Source organism: Phodopus roborovskii, unplaced genomic scaffold (assembly GCF_943737965.1).
Source record: "Phodopus roborovskii unplaced genomic scaffold, PHOROB, whole genome shotgun sequence".
NCBI classification, from domain to species: Eukaryota; Metazoa; Chordata; class Mammalia; order Rodentia; family Cricetidae; genus Phodopus; species Phodopus roborovskii.
The window spans coordinates 9,270,635-9,292,887 of NW_026126636.1; the positions used below are offsets into that span (position 1 = coordinate 9,270,635).

Here is a 22,253-nt window from a genome sequence, read left to right on the forward strand (position 1 = left end):
ACCCCTGAGCCACGCCCCCAGCCCCTCTTTCAATGTCTTTACTCTGAAACAGTGTCTTACTAAGTAGCGCAGGCTAGTCTACAACTCACTTTGAAGCTCAGGTAGCCCTTCCACTTTCCAGGCCTCCCAAGTATCTGAGATCACAGACCTGTACTACCAGGCCCAGGCAGAGCTTTTAAACTCTTCAGTCTAACTCTATTATGAAAACTTCTTAAAATCAAAACACATATTCTGTGAGGAGACGTTTGTCAGAACTTATTTGTCTGTCCTTTCTTGGGAGAAGTGAAACTTTGTTGAGAGCCTACATAAAATGCATGGGGGGGGGGCACAGGCCTGTTACCACAGCCCTCTAGGGGCTGAGCAGGAGGGTCGCCAGTGGCCTGCCTCCTGAGGCCCCGTCTAGATGAATTCGAAGTGCGCAAAGGACACAAGATGGATGACGTTCTTGGCAATGATATGGAATAACTTTTCAATTCCCCAGTGGAGTCATGTTCCCAGGCCAGGTCTCCCACTCTAGAAGGTTCTGATGCCCTGATGCCTGTCATGATGGAACAATCAAGCCGGTCTCCAACCTTATCTCAGTGACTCGAGGCAGCCTGTCATCCGGGTATCTGCTTTGTCAGCTTTTGGTGTGAAAGTCTTCCGTGTCCTGTGTTCCTTAAGAGCTGGCTATGGCCAGGCAGTGGTGGCGGCACACACCTTTAATCCCAGCACTTGGGAGGCAGAGGTAGGCAGCTCTCTGTGAGTTCGAGACCAGCCTGGTCTACAAAGCTACACAAAGAAACCCTGTCTCGAAAAACAAAACAAAACAAAAAGCTGGTTCTGAAGGATTTCCAGATACCAATAATTGTACAGTATTTAGTTTTGTTTTGTCTTTGAGACAGTCTTACTGTGTAGACCGGCCTGGCTTCAAAACCACAGAGATCAGCCCGCCTCTGCCTCTAGAGTGCTGACATTAAAGATGTGCCATGCCTGTAAAGTGTACAGGGTTTAAAACAGAGATCCGTGTGACCCAGCGGGGGAGCACATACGTGCCCAGCACGTGAGCGGCCCTAGGTGTGGTTGCCCGTACAATACATGAAAGAGTAAACCAACAGGAAGGTTGGATTTCAAATCCAGGTGTTAGGCCGTTTGGTGCAAAGTGGACCTAAAAGTCCCAGGCAGATGTTTCTACGCCGGGAGATGGGATGAATGTGAGCAAGCTCAGGAAGAGATGACATTTAGAGTTAGTCCTTTCCCCTCCCCCTCCTCTCTCTCTCTCTCTCTCTCTCTCTCTCTCTCTCTCTTTCTCTCTCTCTCTCTCCTCGTAAGACTGGGTCTCACATACTGCAGACTACCATGACTGCCTGCCTGATCCCCCTGCCTCCACTCATTGAGTTCTGAGATTGTGAGGTTACGGGCGCGCACCCCCCCCCCCCGCTCCAACCCCCAACCCCCATGCTCAGCTCAGCAGTCCATCCACAAGGAAACGAGAGAGGGTGCAGCCAGGACAGAAGGCTCACCTCAGTTGGTAAGAGGAAGGAAGGTTTTGCCATTTGGCACTCCCTCTGCCCCGTAGAAAGCACCGCCTGGCTGTGGTATGCTGGCTCCAAGCAGGTCTCTGCACAGCCAGCGGAGTGAGGATGTTTATGGTCGATAATGAATTACTGCACCAACACCAGAGACGTTTGTTCTAAGTGATGGGTGGAGGGAGCCGGGAGAATGGCATGCGAGCCACCAGAGGGGAGGGGTGCTGGGGAAGGCCACCGGGCCAGCCTGGAAGGAACTCCAGAAGGCTCATGAGGCACTGACACCCCGGGACACCACTACTCCGGGTGGACGTAATGTCCCTGGAGGACAGAACGGCAGCTGGGAATCCCACTCACTCCCCAGACCTGAAGAAGCTGGCTGAGCACCAGGGCCACTCCCGGGTTAACAGCAACCAGGAGGAAGGGCTGGAAGGCAGCCCTGCTGTGGTGGAGGAGACTGGTGGCAGCTACGAGAGCTTGGAGAGGGCTGGGGACTTCTTGCTTGGGTTGAGTGGTGACTGGTCCTGTGACTGCACCGTCAAAATGCACCCAGGGGCCAGTGAGAGGGCTCAGCAGCTACAGGTGCTTGCTACCAGGGTTGACATTTGATCTGGTTCGATTCCCTGGGTCCCACACAGCAAAAGAGGCAAACCAACTCCTACAAGTTGCCCTCCAACTGCCACACATGTGCCATGGCATGTGCAAAGCCACAATGTGCACAGGTATGCCCCCACGCAGAAAAACATCTCTAGTGAGGGGCTGGGGGTGTGGCTCAGTGGTAGAGCTCCTGCCTAGAATCCCCCAGTGAGGGGCTGGGGTGTGGCTCAGCGGTGGAGCCCCTGCCTAGAATCCCCCAGTGAGGGGCTGGGGTGTGGCTCGGTGGTGGAGTCCCTGCCTAGAATCCCCCAGTGAGGGGCTGGGGTGTGGCTCAGTGGTAGAGCCCCTGCCTAGAATCCCCCAGTGAGGGGCTGGGGGCGTGGCTCAGTGAGAGAGCCCCTGCCTAGAATCCCCCAGTGAGGGGCTGGGGTGTGGCTCAGTTGTAGAGCCCCTGCCTAGAATCCCCCAGTGAGGGGCTGGAGTGTGGCTCAGTGGTAGGACATTGCCTGAGATGGAATCCAACAGTGAGGGTGGAGATAGAGCAGTAGCATGCTGTCTGGTGCATATAAGGTCCTGGGTTCAATCCCCAGCAGTGCAAAGTAATGAGAGAGTCGGGAGAGAAGGGGGGGGATTGTCTGTGCGAGGCTGTGCAGCTAGCCCTTGACCGAAAGGCTGTAGTAGCCACTGTGGATTTTAGCAGAGAGGGATGCTATCAGGCTGGATGCTAGGAAAGTCCTCAGGGCAATAAGGAATGTGGTTTACATTAAGGAGGCAGGCTGGCCTCTGGCCCCTCTGACTCCTCTCTGAGCCCTGTTACCCCTGCGTGGACTGTACTTTCTCCTCGTGGGAGTGTGCAGGGAGAACAGAAATAGGAGAAGGAAGTAGCCCAACTCATCAGGCTGCGCCCTTGGAGGCCAGCGCCCTCTGACTCAACGTCTGCAGCTCAGCTCCTGTCTGGCATAGGGCTTTTAGGAAGTGTTGATTTAGCTATGGGAAGAGGGGAGTTAGGCTCTGAGCCCCACTGAGAGAAGGGCAGAGCCAAGATACCCAGGGACATGGGGCTTCTTGTGGGGCTCCCAGGGTCAGCCAAAAGCCCTTTGTGTTTCTGCCTTTGTTTCAGTGGAAACCATCGAAAAAAATGTGCATGCTTGTGTGTGTGAGTGTGTGTGTATCATGTCTGTGCATGTGTGTGTATTTGTGCATGCTGTGTGTGCACATGTGTGTGTGTGAGAGAGAGAGAGAGAGCATCTGTGTGTTTCTGTGAATGGAACCCAGGACTTGGGGCATGCTAGCAAGCACTGTACCACTGAGCTGCATTCCCCTCCCCCACCTCCAAATCTGGTTTCTCTGAAGGCAGGGCACCTCTGGCTACTCAGACAAATAAAACGTTTTTCCTTGGGGACATTTACTGAGGCCCCTCATATGCTGGGACTTTGGCACTGAAGATGCCGAAGAGAGCTAGCTAGACTGGAAGCATAGGTCATCTGTGGAGCTGTGGGGAAGCTGTCATCCCTGCTGGGGTGAGACTCCTCAGTGGCGTGGCTGCTTTGGGGGTCACCCATGCTCCTCGATAAGCCCCCATTCAGGCTCTGTAATAGCCCAGTAAACTCACTGACTCCTTGATGGACTTGTACTGTGGTTTATCATTGGCCAGGGGTGAGGAGAGGGGGATCAGGGAGAGCAAACAATGTTAAAATATAATCTAAGGGTGACTGAGCGACCTCTTGGCTGGGTAGTGGGGTGCAGGACCACACCCCACCTCCCGACAACTCCTCATGTATTGATTAGGAGACAGAATCTCACTCTGTGGCTCAGACTGGCCGTGAACTCATGGTCCTTTTCCCCCAGCCATCTAAGTTCTGGGACTAGAGGTGTGTGCACCCCAACTTTGGCTTCCCCTATTTCTTTGCTATGGTTTTGGATAGCTTTCTTTGACTCTGTGTGTGTGTGTGTGTGTGTGTGTGTGTGCGTGTGTGTGTGTTTCTCCTAGTGTTAAGATTGAACTTATGCTAAGCAAGCAGTCTACAACTCCAGCCTATGCAGACTTATTGTCCTTCTATGACTCAGTTAAGTCATATGGGAAACTCATGTCCCCTTTCCCTGCGCTGGTGAAGTTTTATAAAGAGTTTACCATGGGGCTTGGCCCAATCAATATTATGATGACCGGACAGGTTGCTAGAAAGGGCTTCCTAGAGAAAGGGACATCTGAGCCACGGCCCAAAGGAGGAGTAGGCAGGAGCTCCCCAGCTGAAGGGACTCTGAAGAGGAACAGTGGTCCTGAAGAAGCCAGTTGACAGGATGTGCTCTAGACCTGAGGGCCTCTTGCAGGAGACTGACATCTTTGGAACCCCTCCAGCCTCCTTTTGGAACCTCTTCTTGGACATCAGGTGGGCTGGCATGCAGAGGAAGGACAGCGGAGGCAGTGGGTGGCAGACACTCCATTTTAGCCCAGGGATGAGACTAGCAGAGGATTTGGAGGGAAGTCCAAAGATAGCTCAGCCAGAATGACTCGTAGCCCGGGCTTCCCCCTTCCAAGCCAGGATGAATCAGCCTGGGTAGCAGGAATGCAGGCCTGGGTCCCAGGCCCAAGGCCACTGGGCTCTGACTCACATGGGGCAGGGCAGGCAGGCAGACCAGCCAGGGGACAGGAGGTTGGGAAGCTGGCCTCTGAAGCCGGATGTGTGGCTTCCTGGCTGGGACCTTGGATCGGGCCTGTGTGCTCTGCAAACTCAGTTTCTAGATCTGTGTAATGGGGAAGTTGAGGTTTGGGCGACGATGGAAGTTTAGGATTTACAAAGAGCAAGGTGGCTGGGCTGTCAAGAGGGCTCAGGAATTAAAGGCGCTTGTCTCCAAGTCTGGTGACTGAGTTTGATCCCCGGGACTTGCATAGTAAAAGGAAAGATTCCACTCTTGTAAGTTGTCCCCTGACCTCCAAATGCCCCATGGTGTACAAATACGTGTGTGTGTGTGTGTGTGTGTGTGTGTGTGTGTGTGTTAAACAAACAAGGTACTAGTCAGAGGAGGCCCATGACTATAACCCAGCACTCGGGAGGCTGAGACACAAGGGTTGAATTCAAGGATAGCCTGAACTATAAAGTCCCAGGTTGGCGAGACTACATATCAAGACTCCGTCTCTAAAGAAACAGAGGGGCTAGGCAGGTGACGCAGTTGGCACGGTGCATGCAGAACAAGCATGAGGCTTGGATCCCAGAGCCCACGTGACAAGGGCAGTGCCTGGGAAGGCAGACACGGGCTGATGCCTGGCACTCTCCAACCACAAATCGGTGTGGTGTGTTCCCTACCAATGACAAACCCTGGCCTCCCTCCACCCCCACCCCAAAAAAGCAGGCAGATCTCTGAGTTCCAGGCCAGCCTGGTCTACAGAGTGAGTTCCAGGACAGCTAGGGCTGCGTAGTGAGACCCTGCCTCAGAACAAGACAAAGGTGGAGCCGACCCTGAGGATGATACCCAAGCTTGCCCTGTGCCCCCTCACACACAACGCGCACAAAACCCAAACAATGCAAAATACAGGAAGCATGGCTCAAAACCCGGGCCCACCGTAGGCGCTCAGTCAGCGCCCGCTCCTCGGTTTCCCCGAGACCCAGCCAGCGGTTGCGAAACTCCTGTGTACAGCGGTGTGGGGCCCTGCTCAGCCCTTGGTGTGTGACTTGGCGTCTAGGACCAGGCCAGGCATGAATGAATGGGTAGGGGGAAGTCAGCAAGGACTGGGCAGCCACACACCCTGTGTGAAAATTATTAACGGTGGTGAAAACAGCCCCTCCCCCTTGGGACAATACTAAGCGCTGGCTTAGAATCAGAGCCTTGATGTCCATCTGCCTGAATTCGAACTTCTTGCTCTGGCCTCAGATCTGGACAGGGTGTCCATGACAACTGCCTGGCTTATCAAGCTGGGGGTAGGTACTTCATTTGTGGCCAGTGTGTGGAATGTGCCACTATGCATATGTGTGAGAGAGGAACTGTGGGAGTCAGGTCTCTCCAACCTGTTGGTCCCGGGGATTGAACTCATGTTGTCAGGCCTGGCAGCAAGCTCCTATACCCATGGAGCCATCTCACCAACCCATTTTGTTGTTGTTTTTTGAGACAAGATCGCATGTAGCTGAGGCTGGCCTTGAACTCCTAATCCTGCCTCTACCTCACAAGCGTTGGGGTTATAGCTGTGGCCAACTTCCTCTGTTTCTTTCCTTCCTGCCTTGCTTCCTTTTTCCTTTCTGAGACCGGACACCCAGATATAGCCTAGGCTGGCCCCAAACTCAAGATCCTCCTGCCTTGCTGTGCTACCCCCAAACTGGTTTCAGTGTGTACCTCTAGACCAGACTGGTCTAGAACTCACAAGAGACCCTTCCACCTCTGCCTCCAGAGTGCTGGGGTTACGGGTGTGCCACGCAGGACTGGGGGCCCCGTCCCCTGAGTGATGAGAACACTTGGCGAGGTGTGAGCCACCATACCCTGCGCAGGCTTTGTCTGAAGATGGAGAAACTGAGCTTGGGACCGGGCAAGTGCCTTCCGGGGCACGATCTGAAGGACTCTGTCTGGTGTTTGGGAAGAAACGGCAGAGTCTGGCTCTGCTTACCATTTATTACAAAGAATGACAGTGGACAGGTGAGCGGCACCCGCACCCCGCTCCCCACCCCCCCAGATTCCTCTGCGGTTAGGAAGAGCGGCGTCTGCCAGGGCGTCCACCAGGGGGCACCGGCTCCCGCCTCTCGGACCTGGACCCTTCAGCGAGGCCGGCCCGCGGTTAACTGAAGTGTCCCAGCATCCCGGATCCCAGGCACCTCCAGCTCCGACAGAGCTTGAGAGTTCGTGAACAGCAGCACAGCAGAAGGGCTTCTGATGAGGGCTCGCGTGTGGTGGTGGCCATGATGCCATTGCGGTTGGAGGTCCAAGCCAGTGTCCCCTCACGGCCGCCGCCACCAGAGTCCAGGCATCTCAGCGCGGGCCCACCTCGGTCCTGGCATCATGGGGCTAGGTCAGAAGTGGCTGGGAGGATGTCCTTGAGCACAGTCCTGGGGTACATTGCCCGATTCTTCTTCCGTGGGTCCTGGGGACAGAGTGGGAGGTGGGTGGGTAGTAGGTTAGAGAGCACAGGGGCGGGGCTGAGGGCAGGGACACCAGAGGCAGAGGCTGGCCAGAGCCAGGCTAGGGCTGCAGGTGGGAGAAAGAAAGGCACAGTATGGGAGAGTACAGGCAGATATGGGGACAGAAACCAAGCAAAGAAAGGGAGAGGACTATGGGATATGATCTGCACAGAAGCCATGAGTTAGGGAATATGACTCAGTGGTAGAGCCCCTGCCTAGAATCCCCCAGTGAGGGGCTGGGGTGTGCTCAGGGGTAGAGCCCCTGCCTAGAATCCCCCAGTGAGGGGCTGGGGTGTGGCTCAGTGGTAGAGCCCCTGCCTAGAATCCCCCAGTGAGGGGCTGGGGCGTGGCTCAGTGAGAGAGCCCCTGCCTAGAATCCCCCAGTGAGGGGCTGGGGCGTGGCTCAGTGAGAGAGCCCCTGCCTAGAATCCCCCAGTGAGGGGCTGGGGTGTGGCTCAGTGGTAGAGCCCCTGCCTAGATAGAATACACAAGGCCCTGTTTTCCATCTCCATTCCCTGCCCTCTCCACACACACAGAAATGGGAGTGATAAACGAGGCTAACAAGCACAGAAGGAACTGCTCCCTTCTTTGCCAGTCCAGCTCTGAACTCAAAGCCGTAAGAGAGAAACAGCGGGCACCCTAGGCGCTGGCCACAGGTGCTTGCTCCTTCCTCAGGACCTTTCCTGGCCCCGTCCCTGCCCCTCACCGGCTACGTGGCGTCCTGGCTAGGTTCTGGTAGCTGTTGTTGCTGCAGGGCCGTGCCGAGAAGTTCAGTGAGGGCATCTAGCTTTCCCGCCAGCCCGTCGATTCTCTTCTCCAGCGCCCGGTGTGAGGTGTTGAGACCCAGCTGCAGGTCGCACAGGATCATGTGCATCTGGGTGGGAAGGGAACACTGGGGTGAGGGTGTAGGACAGCCCCTGTCTGCTCTACAGAGTGGGACAGCAGGGCACAGACCAGCCCTCTCTGGCCCAGGACTGTTCCTAACCATCAATGATCTGATCTTCCGCGGACCACTCAGACCCTAGGTGTTTGGGCAGGTGCTGTTGTTAGGCTTCAGAGTCTCTTAAAAGCCACAGGGCCATGGGCTGGAGAGATGGCTCAGTGGTTAAGGGTACTGGCTGCTCTTGCGGAGGACCTGGGTTCAGTTCCCAGCACCCACATTGGGTGGTTCACAATTGCCTATAGTTCCAGTTCCAGAGGCTCTGATGGCATCCTAAGTGCCCATATTCATACATGTAAGCACAGCACTCATACACATACATCTAAAGAAGAGTAAACCCTAGGGGCAGGGGCAGGTGCAGGATGTAGCTCAGTTGGTAGAGTTCTTATCTAGCACCCACAAAGCCTTGGGTTTGATTCCCAGCGCCACTTAAAACCAGCATGGTGATTCGAATCTGCAATCCCAGCACTCAGTAAGTGGACAGGTGGAGATGCGAAGGTTGGGAGTTCAAGGTCACCCTTGGCTACTTTAGTCTGAGGTCAGCCTGAGATGCCGAAGGACCGCTTTCAGAACAAAACATGCCTCAGGGGATGGGAACCCTGTTCCCATATTAACAGCGGAGGGGACAGCATGGAGGCACCGCCAGACCAGAGGCCTGAAATGAAGTATTCAAACGCATTAACTATTTGTAGAATGGTGATGCCTGGCTTCCAGACCTAGACAGACCTATTCTGGAGTGGATTCTCGAGATCCTTGAGGGTCCATTAGCCTTTTTGTTTTTTGGTGGCGGTTGTGGGGGAGTCTCGTGTATTCCAGGCTGGAATGGAATTTACCGAGTTATTGGTGTTAACAGACAGATGAGAGCTGTCATGTGGGGGCTGGGAACCCAACCCGGGTCCTCTGCAAGGACAGCAAGTGCTCTTAGCTGCTGAGCCATCTCTTCAGACCTAATTACCGTGGATTTCTGATCCTCCTGCCTCTGCCTCCCAAATGCTGGGATTGCAGGCACATACTGCCCTGCCTGGCTTATGGAGGACATTGTGCATGCCAGGCAGGCATTCAACCGCAGCCTTCTGAGGTTGCTGCAAAAGCTCTCTACCCACCTCTTCTGGCTGACCTGAGCCACCCTGCCCTCTCTCAGTCCGATGATGTGTCATGTAGTTTGGGGACCAGTGTCTTCAACTATGTTTACCATGGCCCTGGTGCCAAGGGTGTCTGTTTGAGTAGTGCTGGGCTAATGACAAAAGCCAAAGGCCACTGCATAAGGAAAGAGCGGCATGAGCCACGCCAAGGGGGTATGAGGGAAGCGAAGGGAGCTGAGCATTTGCAGCCGGGACCCATTCTGCCCCCAGGGCACCCACTTCCCAACAGCTCAGGGGCTGGCTTTCACCAAAACAATGTCATCACTTGTCATAGCGTCTGTTAATTTTTTTTTTTTTTTAAAGTTGGGTCAGTGTTGGAACTGCTTTGTAAATTTGCCTGGTTTTATTTGTATAAGAATTGCACCTGGAGGGAAATTTATATCCGTCCACATGTAAGTAATAAAGATAATTAGAAACCAAACATTGGCATTCTTTGTGTGCTTTTTTTCTTAAGTCTAAAAAGGGACGGTGTTGTACCTGTATGCAGGGAGCCTTTTAAAATTCATTCCATAACCTTTATCGCACACCTGTGTGTTCCCGCCCCCTGCAGTTAGTCCCCCTTTTATTTATTTTATTTTATGTTTTGGTTTTTCAACATCTGGATGTCCTGGAACTCTCTCTGTAGTCCAGGCTGGCCTCAAACTCAGAGATCTGCCTCCCAAGTGTTGGAATTAAAGATGTGTGCCACCACCACCTGGCTGGTTGTTTTTTTTTTTTTTTTTTTTTTTTTTTTTTTTTTTGTGAGATAGCTCAGGCTGGTCTTGAACTCACAACGTAGCCAGCCGCCACCCTCACAGTGTTGGGACTACAGGTCTATGCTACCATGGCTGGGTCTGAGATTCTCCCTTCACAGCTTCATTTCCTTGCCTTTCATCCTCCGTCCCACCTTGCTCCTCCCCCTGACCTCCTCCCAAGGCCCCGGTTGGTCAGTACCTTGGAGATGTCCACCATGGAATTCACTTGTTCCCGAAGCTTCCTGTGTTTCAGCCGTACCTGGCGGAACCTGTGGGGAGGTGGGTTCAGTTCTAACCCTGGTCCCTGGTTACATCAGAGAGTTGGGGTGAGGGGAGCAGAGCACAGAGTTGCTAGCAAATCTGGGAATCCAGGGCCACAGACAGCGAGTGGAAGTCAGGTCCCGTGGACAGGCCAGGGCATGCGCACAAGAGTCATGCAGAGAGGCGGCATGGACACCGAGAGGCCCTCACGTGTAGATGGCGGCCAGCAGCTTGCGCTGGTGCCGTCGGGCACCTCGGGAGTCCTTCCTGCGAGTGTGCTTGTAGTACATCCAGGCTTCCTGCAGGAGCCGCGCAGCTGACTCCTTCATCTGAATTGTGGGGGACACGGTGTCAGGGAGGAGGGGTCCCGGGAATCTGAAAGCCCTGACTGAGAAGACTGGGGTTTTTTTTCCTGTAGGGTCTTGCTATGTAGCCCATGTTGGCCTCAGTTTTACTGCCTAATCCTTCCCACAGTCCTTGAACCCACTATGCAGCTGAGGACGACCTTGATCTCCTCATCCTCCTGCTCCATCCTCTGGATGCTGGGGTTACAGGCCTATACCACCATGCCATTTACATGGTGCTGGGAGTTGAACCCGGGGGCCCTATGCACCGCAGCCAAGCGTTCTAAACCCCTAGCTACATACAGGCCCAGCCTCACCTCTTTGGCATAATGGATGTCCATCATAAAGTTGTGCACGTGTTTCTCCGCCTTGTTGAACTCCAGCTTCCGGGCCACCACAGCCACAAGCAGGGCTGTGCAACAGACCCCCTGTGAGTGTATCGAGCAAGGCATGTGAGGCTGTGGGACTCTGCGGGTCAGCCACATGTCACCAGCTCCCTCCGGTCATCTCACAGCCGCTCCACCGTCGTCAGAGTTGCTGCCCTGAATTCACTATATAACCAAGGATGACTGCCAACCTCTGATCCCCCTGCCTCCGACTCCAAAGTGCTGCAATCGCAGGCACTTGTCACGGTGCCTGCAATACCATACTGGGGACCTAACGTAGGTCTTCATGCATGCTGGACAGGCCAAATCCCCAGCCCGGATTGTTTGAGGGTGTGAACAGAGTCACTCTGTGTAGCCCAGGCTACCCCCAAACCTGCATCAATCCTCTGGCCTCTGCCTCTCTGGTTTGGGGATCATAGGCATAACCCACTCACCACCTCTCCACAGATGGAATGCCTCTTTCCTTAGGGGGCTAACTTGAAGAGGAGAGAACTACCTCTTTAGGAAACAAGTATGTCCCGTGTCCTCCCCCCCCCCCACAAGTCTGTGTAAATGCTACCAGTTGCCACCTGCAAAGTGTCAGAGCGGAGACCGGCAGAGGGGCAGTCCGCTACAGAGCCAAGCTCTGTGACACACACACATGCAGACCCAGTACCAGGGGGAGGAGGGAACTGCCCTGAGGCAGGAGGATCAGCCTCTGTTTCGTGGCAGATTTGAGGCCAGCCTGGGCTACATAAGCCCTTTGTCCACTCCCTCAAAAAAAAAAAGAAAAAACAAAAAAACCACACACACACACACACACACACACACACACACGAGGGCTCAGTGAATACAAGGCACTTGCCACTAACCCTGATGATCTGAGAGAATCCATTTCCTCCACTTCCCAAAAGTCGTCCTTTGACCTCGACATGAATGCCCTGACAGGCAAACCCTCCCAAATAAATCATTAGATGTAATTTTAAAATAGTCCCATCCAGGTATCTCATTTTACATAGTTTCGGTTTTTCCCTTCTGTCAAAAGATGCAGCCCCTGAGGCTCCAGACCCTTGGGAATGTTCTCCTGGCTTTTCCTTTGACCCAAAGACTCACTATTGTGTGAATGTCACACTTGCCTGCCACACCATAGTTTGGTCACCCATAGCCTCAAGGGTTAGGGACTTAACACGTCCTGGGGCAGCGCCAGAGCTGGGATTGGTAGCTTGGCCCCTGTGGGAAACCCTACACCAAAAGGCACTAGGAGCTGGGCCCTGAAGAAAGGAGCTGCTGGGCCCTGAATAAAGGAAGGAGCCGGGTGGGGGAGGGCCTGGGGCAGGAAGGAGGGTAAGGGTAGAGAGGAAACAGCCTGGGGCTCGGAGCTTCTGCTGCTGCCTGGTGGGCTCCAAAGCTAGGGTGGGGGCAGCCAAATGCTGGGGATCCGTTAAAGCAGCTGTCCCCCAATCCCCACTTCCTCATGGAGAGCTCAGGAGCTGGGGTCAGAACAGATGTGTAGGATCAGTTACAGCAACTGCCGTTGTCCCCCCTCTCCCCGTTCCTCCCCGCTTGGCATTGATAGAGTACTTCCCCATTTGACCCCTTGACTGGATGTTCTCGTTTACCCGTCCAACAATCTGGTCCAACAATCCCACAGGGAGGATGCTGGGACTGGCGCCACCCACTTTACAGATAGGGACACTCAGGCCCAGAAACAGCATGTGGGTGGCTTGAGCTCCCCAGTTAGCAAGGGATAATGGGGTTTGACTCTATGAAGCCCGGTCCCCAAGACATGCTCTGGATGATGACTCTGTACCCTGGGGAAGGACAGGAGACTGGATCCCTTGACCCAGGAAGAAAATAGAATGGGGAAATTGGGGCCTGGGTCTGAGGAAATGAAACCTGGGTTCTAGGCAGGATTAAAGAAGCAGAGGTCTCGAGGGAAAATGGGCCTTTGTAGCATCCAGCCTGTCGAAGGCCAAAGCTGGAGGACTGGGGGTGTGAGGCCAGCCAGGAGTACAAAGGGGGGTTGAGGCTAGCCTAGGAAACTTAGCAGAACCCTAACTTAGAGGAGGAAGAGGAGGAGCAGGGGAGGGAGGGGAAGAGGATAAAGAAGGGAACAAAACCGCGCTGGATATCTGGGTCTTGAATAAAGAATGAGGCTGTGTGGGTGTCCAGACCCCCACATTTCTCATGGAAGTCAAGGAGGGCCTGTGTTGGCCCATGGTTTCCTGAGCCATGAGGTTAAGCAGTGGGCAGAGTGAAGGTCTGGGCGTGTTACTCACCATGACTCCAGTACATAGGCAGACGATCTTGCCCCAAATGGTGCCGGGTACCACGTCCCCATAGCCAATGGTCAGGAATGTGATAGGTATCAGCCACAGCGTGTCTGTGAGGTGTCCCGTGGCATTGACAGCCTGCCTGTGGGCAAAGAGAACTTAGTTCTGAGACCCCAGCCCGGGGGTCCTGCTGTGGTTGTCTCCCTAATACCCCTCCCCTTACCGCCCCACCTGGATAGAAAGCCAGAAATGCTGGTCTTTGTTTGTCCTGTCACCTGGCTCAGATGCTCAACTACCCTGGTTTGCAGAGTAGAGATCCAGATCTACAATCCAAACCTAGCTCTAGTGCAGTGGTTCTTAACCCGTGGGACACAAATTACCCTTTCACAGGGGTCCCTCGGTCAGATAGTCTGCATATCACACACTTACATTACAACACCTAACAGTAGCAAAACTACAGTTACGAAATAGCAATAAAAAGAATTTTATGGCTGGGGAATCACCACAACAGGAGGAACTGTACTGAAGGGTGGAAATGTTAGGAAAGCCAAGAACCGCCTGTTTGAGTTCAGCCAGGCAACCAGGGCTCCTAGACTCAGTGTGCGTGGATGAGCGCTGAGCATGAAGACCCAGGCTGAGGTTCATGGGCCAGGCTCCACCCAGAGGAAGCAATAACTTAATCTAACATCCACAAAGAGGCTACATGGCCTTCAGGTAATAGATCAGGGTCAAAGTGTTTGACCTCTCTTGTTGTTGCTGTTTGTTTGTTGAGACAGGGTTTCTCTGTGCAGCCCTGGCTGTCCTGGAACTGGCTCTGTAGACCAGGCTGGCCTCGAACTCAGCGCACCACCTGCTTCTGCCTCCTGAATGTGCTACCACTCAAAGTTTATGATTGACCTCTCTTTTAAAAAAGGAAAGAAAAGGAAAGGCTTGTCTGGAGCAGGGCACAGTGGCGCACACCTGTTACCCCAGCAATCGGAAGGTGGAGGTACTAGGGTGGAGAGTTGGACCTAGCCTGGGCTCCAAAGATTTGGCTTTGTTAGCCATAAAGCCCCGCTGCCAGCTCTCAAGCCACAGGCTGGATTTCTCTGAAAAGGAGCCGGTTGAGGATCTGTGGGGATCCAGTCACAGCCCCCATCGGTTTGCAGCTGCTAAGCAACAGCTAGGGGCTGCAGGGAATTCCTCTGCAAAGTGGTTCCAAATGTCTGCCTTCCAGTCACAGCGGGCACTTACTGTACTTGCTAATTTGGAAAAGCTGTTCGCTTTCCACAAGGTAGTTACTTAGGATTGACCCAGAGTCTTAATCTGAACTCAGTATAGGAGCCAGAGGGTGGAGTTGCCTCGGGGCGCTCTCTCTCTCTCTCTCTCTCTCTCTCTCTCTCTCTCTCTCTCTCTCTCTCTCTCTCTCTGTGTGTGTGTGTGTGTGGTAGGTGGCCCAGAGAACTGGTTGGGAACGACCTATTGAGGGCGTGGGATTTACCAGCCAAGAAGGATGGAAAGTGTGAGCCTATCCTGCTGATGTTGGCTGGCCTGCAGCCTTGCAGCCTGCACCACCATACCCAGAAGGTCCCTGTGTTCGAGGCCCCTCACCTCTCAGCCACAGACAGCACCCAAGCTGTGGTGAGCCAGAGGCCGAGCGTGAGGCCCAGCAGCAGGCGACCGGGGTGCGTGTTCATGTAGAGCTTGGCCACGAACCAGTGGCGGAAGCGGACTTGGTTGAGCGCCCCGATGCTGCGGTAGGACGCGTTGAGCAGGACGCCGCTGCGCAGCAGCACCGCGCGGGGCACCAGGTAGAGACGCAGCAGCATGGCCAGGGACAGCAGCGCCTCGCCCTCGCCCAGGAAGCTCGGCCAAGGCTGCGCTTCGGTGGCCTCTCCCGCCCGGATGCAGTGCGGGCTCCGCAGGGGCACCGGGTGCACCCCGCACACCAACAGCTCCAACAGGATCTGCGCCACCTGCCGCCGGGTCAGCGCCACCCGCCAGTCCCGGAGCCCGTTGTCTGTCATGAACAGCTGCCGGGAAGGGGCAGACAGGGGGAGAGAGGGTCAGGTGCAGGGCAAACGGTGGCACGCCCAGCCTGCAGCCTGCGCCCCGAGATAAGATGTGGGGGACGCCCTGGGCCTGGAAAGGATAGAGATAACTGCGCGGGGAGCAGGGCTGGGAAGAGCGGAGGGGAGGTGCGGGAGGAGGGAGGGCTGGCAGGAGGGAACCCAGCAAGCCCCTTCTCCATCTTCCCCGCTCTCTCAGACTTCCCGAATTGAGTGCCTACTGTGTGCACCGACAAGTTCTATGCTCCACGGATTTGTAGTGAGTGAGACGGAACCATCTGCCTCCCAGGGCTTGCGCTCCCGCCCCTGGGGGCCTCTTCCCACTTATGGCGCTGGGGTAATGCCCCTGGCAGAAATAAGTCAGGGCCAGTGGGACAGCTCAGAGAAAAGGCTGCTGCCACGCCTGACTCCCTGAGCTCCATCGGGACCCACTGTTGTAGACAGAGAGCTGACTCCGTAGTGTTGTGCTACAACTTCCACACGTACACGGTGGCACGCACGCGCACACACACTCATAACACACACGCAATTTACAGCCAAGGCTGGGCTCAAATTCGTGATCCTCCTGCCTCCGACTCCCAACCAAGGGCTGGGACTACAGGAAGGTGCTGTCTACTTCCATGTATATAGTACTTTGGATGCCCCAGGATTATTCTGTGCCCTCCCTGTACATGTGACTCAATAAATGATCAGATAGTGAGATTCATGCTCTAGCACTTCCAATTTATAGATCTGGAAATTGAGGCCAGGGTCTCACAACAGGGCAATGAAACAGTGGGCCCAGAGCATGAACAGCTCTACCACTGAGCCACACCCCCAGCCCCTCACTGGGGGATTCTAGGCAGGGGCTCTACCACTGAGCCACGCCCCCAGCCCCTCACTGGGGGATTCTAGGCAGGGGCTCTACCACTGAGCCACACCCCAGCCCCTCACTGGGGGATTCTAGGCAGGGGCTCTACCACTGAGCCACGCCCCCAGCCCCTCACTGGGGGATTCTAGGCAGGGGCTCTACCACTGAGCCACACCCCAGCCCCTCACTGGGGGATTCTAGGCAGGGGCTCTACCACTGAGCCCACACCTCCGTATCTCTGACCTATATTCTGTGTCTCCACCTATTGCGCTCCCAAGTCACCTAACACATCATCCCAGGTAGTGCCAGCACATGAAGTCTCCAGTTCTGTGCAATTTTTCCTTCCTCCAGACTCTGTGACTCTCCCAGCCATCCCTGAGCTCTGGTCTCTCTGAGATGTGATCCCATTTCCTCTTCCCCAGGTCCTGTCGCCCCACTCCCATATAAAGCAGTGACACTCACCGTGTACAGAACACCCAGGGAGGCACGGTTAAAAGCACACATCCTTTGGACCTGTGTGGCTCAGCGAGCCAAGGCCTTTATCTCCAAACCCTTTGACCTGAGTTTGATTCCCAAAACCCACATGGTAGGAGAGAACTGAACTGACTCACATAAATTATCTTCTGACCTTCACATGTGTGCCCCCATGAACAAATAATGTAAGTTAAGACTTTTAAGTATATACTATTATTACATACATTAATAACAGTTGTAAAGAAGTTAGGAATGTAACTCAGTGGTAGAGCCCCTGCCTAGAATCCCCCAGTGAGGGGCTGGGGTGTGGCTCAGTGGTGGAGCCCCTGCCTAGAATCCCCCAGTGAGGGGCTGGGGGCGTGGCTCAGTGGTAGAGCCCCTGCCTAGAATCCCCCAGTGAGGGGCTGGGGCGTGGCTCAGTGGGAGAGCCCCTGCCTAGAATCCCCCAGTGAGGGGCTGGGGGCGTGGCTTACTTGTCCACATGTGCAAGGTTCTGACTTCATCCCCCAGCACCAAAAGCAATAAAGGGAGAAAAGCAAGGGGTTCTGGGACTTGGGAGCTGGAAGGGCAGGCAGTGTCACCATCCTTACATGGGCAAGAAGCATGGGGGCTATAGACGGGACATGGATCAGATACCCTGGCAGCATCGGCCTGCCTGCCTGTCCGTCTGTGCATCATCCCACCCTAGAGGGCAAGGATGTAGACGTAGGCATCTCAGAGAGGGAGAAGGAGTGGGCACTTGGGGGGTGAAGCTGGGGGGGGGTAGGACCTGGCTTACCTGGACCTCCTTGGAGTGGAAGGCCACAATAAGGCAAAGGAGGAAGGCGGTGGACAGTGTGATCAGACACTTCACCAGGAGCAGGTACAACACCCACTGCAGGGAGGGACCAAAGACAGTGAGCCCGTGCCCCAGCCCGGCCGCCCATGCCCATCCCCCTCTCCCAGAGACGCCATCTTTCTCCATTCCTCATGCTCTCACCCCCCAAAACAGTTCTTCCTATCAGGACGTCTCAAAACCATCCCGGAGTCTAGTGTGGTGGCCAGGCGTATCACCCCGGCCCTCGGGAGGCTGAGACAGGAGGGTGTCTAGTATTGTGTCCACCTGGGTTTGTATAGCCAAACCCTGCCTCGACCTGTTCCCAGCAGACAGCCATGTCTCAGGTTGGTCTCCCTACTCTCCACTGGCCTCCCCCGCCGGGGGGGGGGGTGAAACTCACATTTGTTCCCTTTCCCTACGAAAAGTGGTTCTTCATTTGTGTACACGTGTGATGCTAGAATCCAGCCCCCCCGGAATGCTCCCTCCCCGCCCCCCGCAAGCAGCAGCACTGGGGCCCCAGACCCCAATTGCACAAAAGGATAGATTGTCACTCTTCTGTAGCAGAGTGATGCCCTTTCCTGCTGTCATTTGGGCAACGAATCCCTGAGACCCCCGTCAACCCCAGCTCCAGAGGGGCCCCCAATCCTGCTCTCTGAGTCCCTTCTTCTCCTCTCCCACCACGTCCCCTGGCTGTAAGCCCAGGGCGAGCACACATATGCAGGCGGGCGGGCGGAAGTTCAGGGCCTACATAAACCACCAGAAGCTTTTTTTTTCTTCCTCTCTTTGTGTGGCAATGCCTTGGAGGAATCTAAATCCAGGGAGGAAGGGTTTAGAGAAGCTGACATGAGACCTGCCCCTAAGGTGCGCGATGCCCACGGGGAGACCTCCCCAGGGCAGGGGCTCCCTGATTCCCTCCCCAACCCGCTACCAGCTTCCCTGGCTGGGCCTGGGCCAGCACCCCGCCTCAGAGCAGGGGAGCAGGGCCAGTTTCCTGCCCCGGGGCCTCCCCCCACCCCTGCCTGAACAATGACATTGTTGTCAAGCCCTCCCTCCCCCCTCCCCCCTTCATCCTTTCCAGGCTCCTCAATCAGTTTTCAGTCTGTCTGGGCCCCTGTCCCGTCAGGCACCAGCCACTTTGCTGGGAGAACCTTCTCAGATGATTCGCCTTTCTTCCCACTTCTACACCTGAACTGGGGAGTCTTACTTCCCTCTGAGTATTAAATACTTTATTTTGTGTTGTGACAGGGCCTCGTGGAGCCACGCTGGCTGGGGTCACACTCGCTATTTAGCTTAGGATGACTTCAAACTCCTCATCCTTCTGCCTCTACCCACGTACAAAACCCTGCCTCAAGGGAAACCTACCTAGTCCCCAGCCAGACAGGCATGTCTCAGATCAGTCCTGTACCCTCCATTTCACTCCCCCACGGCGGGGGGGGGGGAGGTGTCTTAAAACTCACAGTATTTCCCTTTCCCTATGAAAAGCAGTGCCTTGTTTGTGTATGCATGTGATGTCTAGAAAAAGATCCAACCCCTAAGCATGCATTATCACACCCAATTTGCCCAGGGATGGGGACTGAACCCAAGCGTTTGTGTAAGCAGGTACTCTACTGCCTGAGCTACTGGCTGACCCTAGTGGTAGGGTATCTCTGTTTGTTGGGTGTTTCTTTCCTCCCCCACCCCCAGACAGGATTTCACTATGTAGCTTCAGCTGTCTTGGAACTCATTGTCTCTGTCCATCCCATCATCTCCATCCACCTCATCCAAGGAGCTCTCTGTCCCTTCCTCCCCGAGTCTTGGCACCCGGCCCTCCTCCGGAGGAGCAGGTGTCTTCACTCTGTCAAAATAAGCTTGTTGGCTTGAGATGGACGGGATATAAATGTCATGATGCGGCCACTGGAAGGGAGCGTAGCTACATAGTCGTCGGTTCAGTGGCAGGCTGAGCTGCCAGACACCTTGTCACAAACAAACACACAAAGGTAAGAAGAACTGGGTGGAAAAAAAAAAAAAAAAAAAGAACTGGTGGATGCTTATGGCCACATATTTGAACAGGTGGGCATGGCTGGAGAGATGGCTCAGTGGCTAAGAACACTGGCTGCTCTTCCAGAGGACCCGGGTTCAATTCCCAGCACCCACATGGCGGCTCACAACTGTCTGTTAAAGATGCTAAGTGAACAGAGGGGAACTGAGGCTCAGAGGGTTACACCCCGATTCCCTCAAGGAGGAGGAAAGGGCCTGGGCAGGATGAGGAGAAGGGAGATGAGAAGGGTGTGGGCAGGTCTCGGGGAGGGAAGGACCCCGTTCCTTCCCATCTGCCAGGACACCCAGGTCCTCACCTCCTCTGCTGGGTGCGGGGTGCGGTGCTGGAGCGTGGGAGCGCCGGGCAGGCCCCAGCCAGGCCCCAGCCTTGTTTCCTGTTGGCATGGCTCTCAGCCGCCCCACCCCCTCGAAGTGGCTGCCCTCTCCTTGGACACTGGGCTGAAGGAAGCTGGCCTGCCCTGACCCTCCATGTGGCCGCCAGTCACTTTATAGCCACTGCCGCCCCTGCTACCCGCAAGCCCTGGGCCCAGCTGTCCCAAGGGACTTCCCACCCGCAGACCAAATCCACAGCCCCTGCCTCAACTTTCCTGTTGAACAAGTGTGTTTCCTCCTCAAAAGCCACAGACTCAACCCTTGCCCTCCATTTCTCCTCCATTTCTCCGGTGACACACGCCTGACCAAGGTCGAAGTGTCCTCGGGCTTGCTGAGGCCCATGCCAGCCCTACTGTAGTCCCGGGTCCTGCAAAGACTGACTGACCGAGGGCTGTCTCCAATGTGTTCCCCCACCCCCTGCTGGCCAGTTCTCTTGGTGTTTTGTTCTTTATTTTATTTTATTTTTATTTTTTGCTTTTTTTGAGATAAGGTCTGTGTAGCCCGGGCTGGCCTCCAACTCAGTACTTGTCACCCAGGCTGAATTTAACCTTCCGATCCTCTTGCCTGGATGTCCCCAGGCTTCCACCACAGGTGCTACCACCATGCCTGGACCCCCAGCCACTTGTCCCCCAGCAATTAGGAGTTCGAAGCACTGTGATCCACTGTCTGGCAATGTGACAGTGCATTCTGGGGGAACTCAAGCTTCTGTGTAGTGGGGGTGGGGTGGGGTCCCACTTCCCACTTTCTCCTTTGTAGGTTACCCCGGGGCACTGGGTAAACAGTAAAGGCTAGATAAGGAACATGGAGACACCGCCTAATAACAACTTCTTCTCCTCTCCCTCTCCTCTCCCTCCCTTCACCAGAGCTGGGCTATCAAGGGTCAGCCTTGCACTGGCCTCGACAAGTCCCGGACCACCCAGTAGTCTGATAACACTTAAACAGTGACCCTGGGAGCCGGCTCCCTTCCGTATGGGGAGGGCTGGGGGAGGGAGTAATGTGTATCACACTAGCTGGGGTCTCAGGGGTCCAGACCCCAGCCCTCCTCCCTCAGACCCAGGATTGCAAGACTCCCAAGCCTCCTCCCTCAGACCAGGATTGCAAGACTCCAACCCTCCTCCCTTAGATCGAGGGATGGGGTCCAGACCCCAGCCCTCCTCCCTCACACCTTGAGAAGTATAAGACCTGTGATCTGGACCTAGGACTGTAAGACCAGCCCTCCATTCTCACACCCAGAGGTGTAAGCCCCTAGCTTTCTACCCTCACACCCAGGGGGGTCCAGACCCCAGCCCTCCTCCCTCACACCTTGAGAAGTATAAGACCTGTGATCTGGACCTAGGACTGTAAGACCAGCCCTCCTTTCTCACGCCCAGAGGTGTAAGCCCCCAGCTCTCTTCCCTCGCACCCAGGGGTCCATGCTCCCTTCCCTGCTCTGTGAAAGGGTTCCACTCACCTTGCATCCCAGGAACCATAACATCTCAGCATGCAGCACCATGAGTCCGATGCCAGTTCCCGCCAGCACCAGCGCCCAGCCGGCCACCCTCTTCTCCTGCTCCAGCAGACGCTTTCTCCGTCGCAGGGCCCCCAGGCCAGTCACCAGCTCCCCGCCCATGGCCCCTGAGGTCTTGGGGCTCAGCCAGCTTCCTGCCCAGGGTCCCCCACCTCTCAGTACGCAAATGGCAGCCAGCTTGGCTTCCAGGCTGGAGCCCCGTTCTGCTCACACTGGGGCTTTTGCTGGAAGGCACAGCCTAGCCCTGTGCCCTCTGGGGAGTGGTAACTGCAGCAGGGCAGGGCGGGGAGGGACAGGGAGGTCCCTGGGTAGGGGGAGGCTACCCATCCCATCCCCTTCTGAGACTAAGGAGGGGTTGGGGTGTGTCTTGTGGCCCCAGGCAAGGAAGAAGAATCCATCCACGTGGGCAAAGACACACTCTGACACACAATAGGTTGCGACTCTCCAACCGTTTGCACTCTGGTACACACCTACAAGCCACCACACCCAGACACCACAGAGCACCCCATGGCAGACCGGAGATGAAGCCCAACACATCAGGACACACCACACAACCTCCACTGAGGTGACTCACCACTCCCGAAAGTTCAGAAACCCACAGCCACACCCAGACACCACACACACACACACACACACACACACACACACACACACACACACGGTGTGACACACGCCAGCACTTAACAGAGCAGCAGCATACCACTCAAAGTGGGGCTGGGGGAGGGGCTGGAAAGACAGCCCAGTAGTTGAGAGCCGGTGCAACTCTGCAAAGTCTAACTGTTCCCAGCATCTCTCGGGCAGCTTGCAACCTCCTGTAACTTCAACTCTGGAGGATCTGATGCCCTTTTTCTGGCATCTGTGGGCACCCATACACATGTGGCATTC

At 55.3% G+C, this 22,253-nt stretch overlaps 1 protein-coding gene across 1 annotated transcript; it reads right to left on the reverse strand.

The window, feature by feature from the left end:
• Nucleotides 1-6,738: 6,738 nt before the first annotated feature.
• Nucleotides 6,739-22,035, reverse strand: Kcnn4 (potassium calcium-activated channel subfamily N member 4). Its single transcript, XM_051207358.1, has 9 exons — nt 21,312-22,035; nt 17,414-17,509; nt 14,854-15,275; nt 13,270-13,405; nt 10,943-11,053; nt 10,492-10,610; nt 10,220-10,289; nt 7,911-8,078; nt 6,739-7,167 (listed from the first exon to the last, which is right to left on the reverse strand). Exons 1-8 carry the CDS (start codon nt 21,468-21,470, stop codon nt 7,914-7,916), a joined length of 1,278 nt encoding a protein of 425 aa, XP_051063315.1. The 5' UTR covers nt 21,471-22,035; the 3' UTR covers nt 6,739-7,167; nt 7,911-7,913.
• Nucleotides 22,036-22,253: the final 218 nt, after the last annotated feature.

Excerpts from the sequence above, each read along its gene's own strand:
- Kcnn4 (XM_051207358.1), bottom strand. The coding sequence starts at position 21,470 with ATGGGCGGGGAGCTGGTGACTGGCCTGGGGGCCCTGCGACGGAGAAAG. Across the intron at positions 17,510-21,311 it reads TATGGTTCCTGGGATGCAAG|TGGGTGTTGTACCTGCTCCT; the intron begins GTGAGTGGAACC and ends CCCTCCCTGCAG. Across the intron at positions 15,276-17,413 it reads TCCACTCCAAGGAGGTCCAG|CTGTTCATGACAGACAACGG; the intron begins GTAAGCCAGGTC and ends CCTTCCCGGCAG.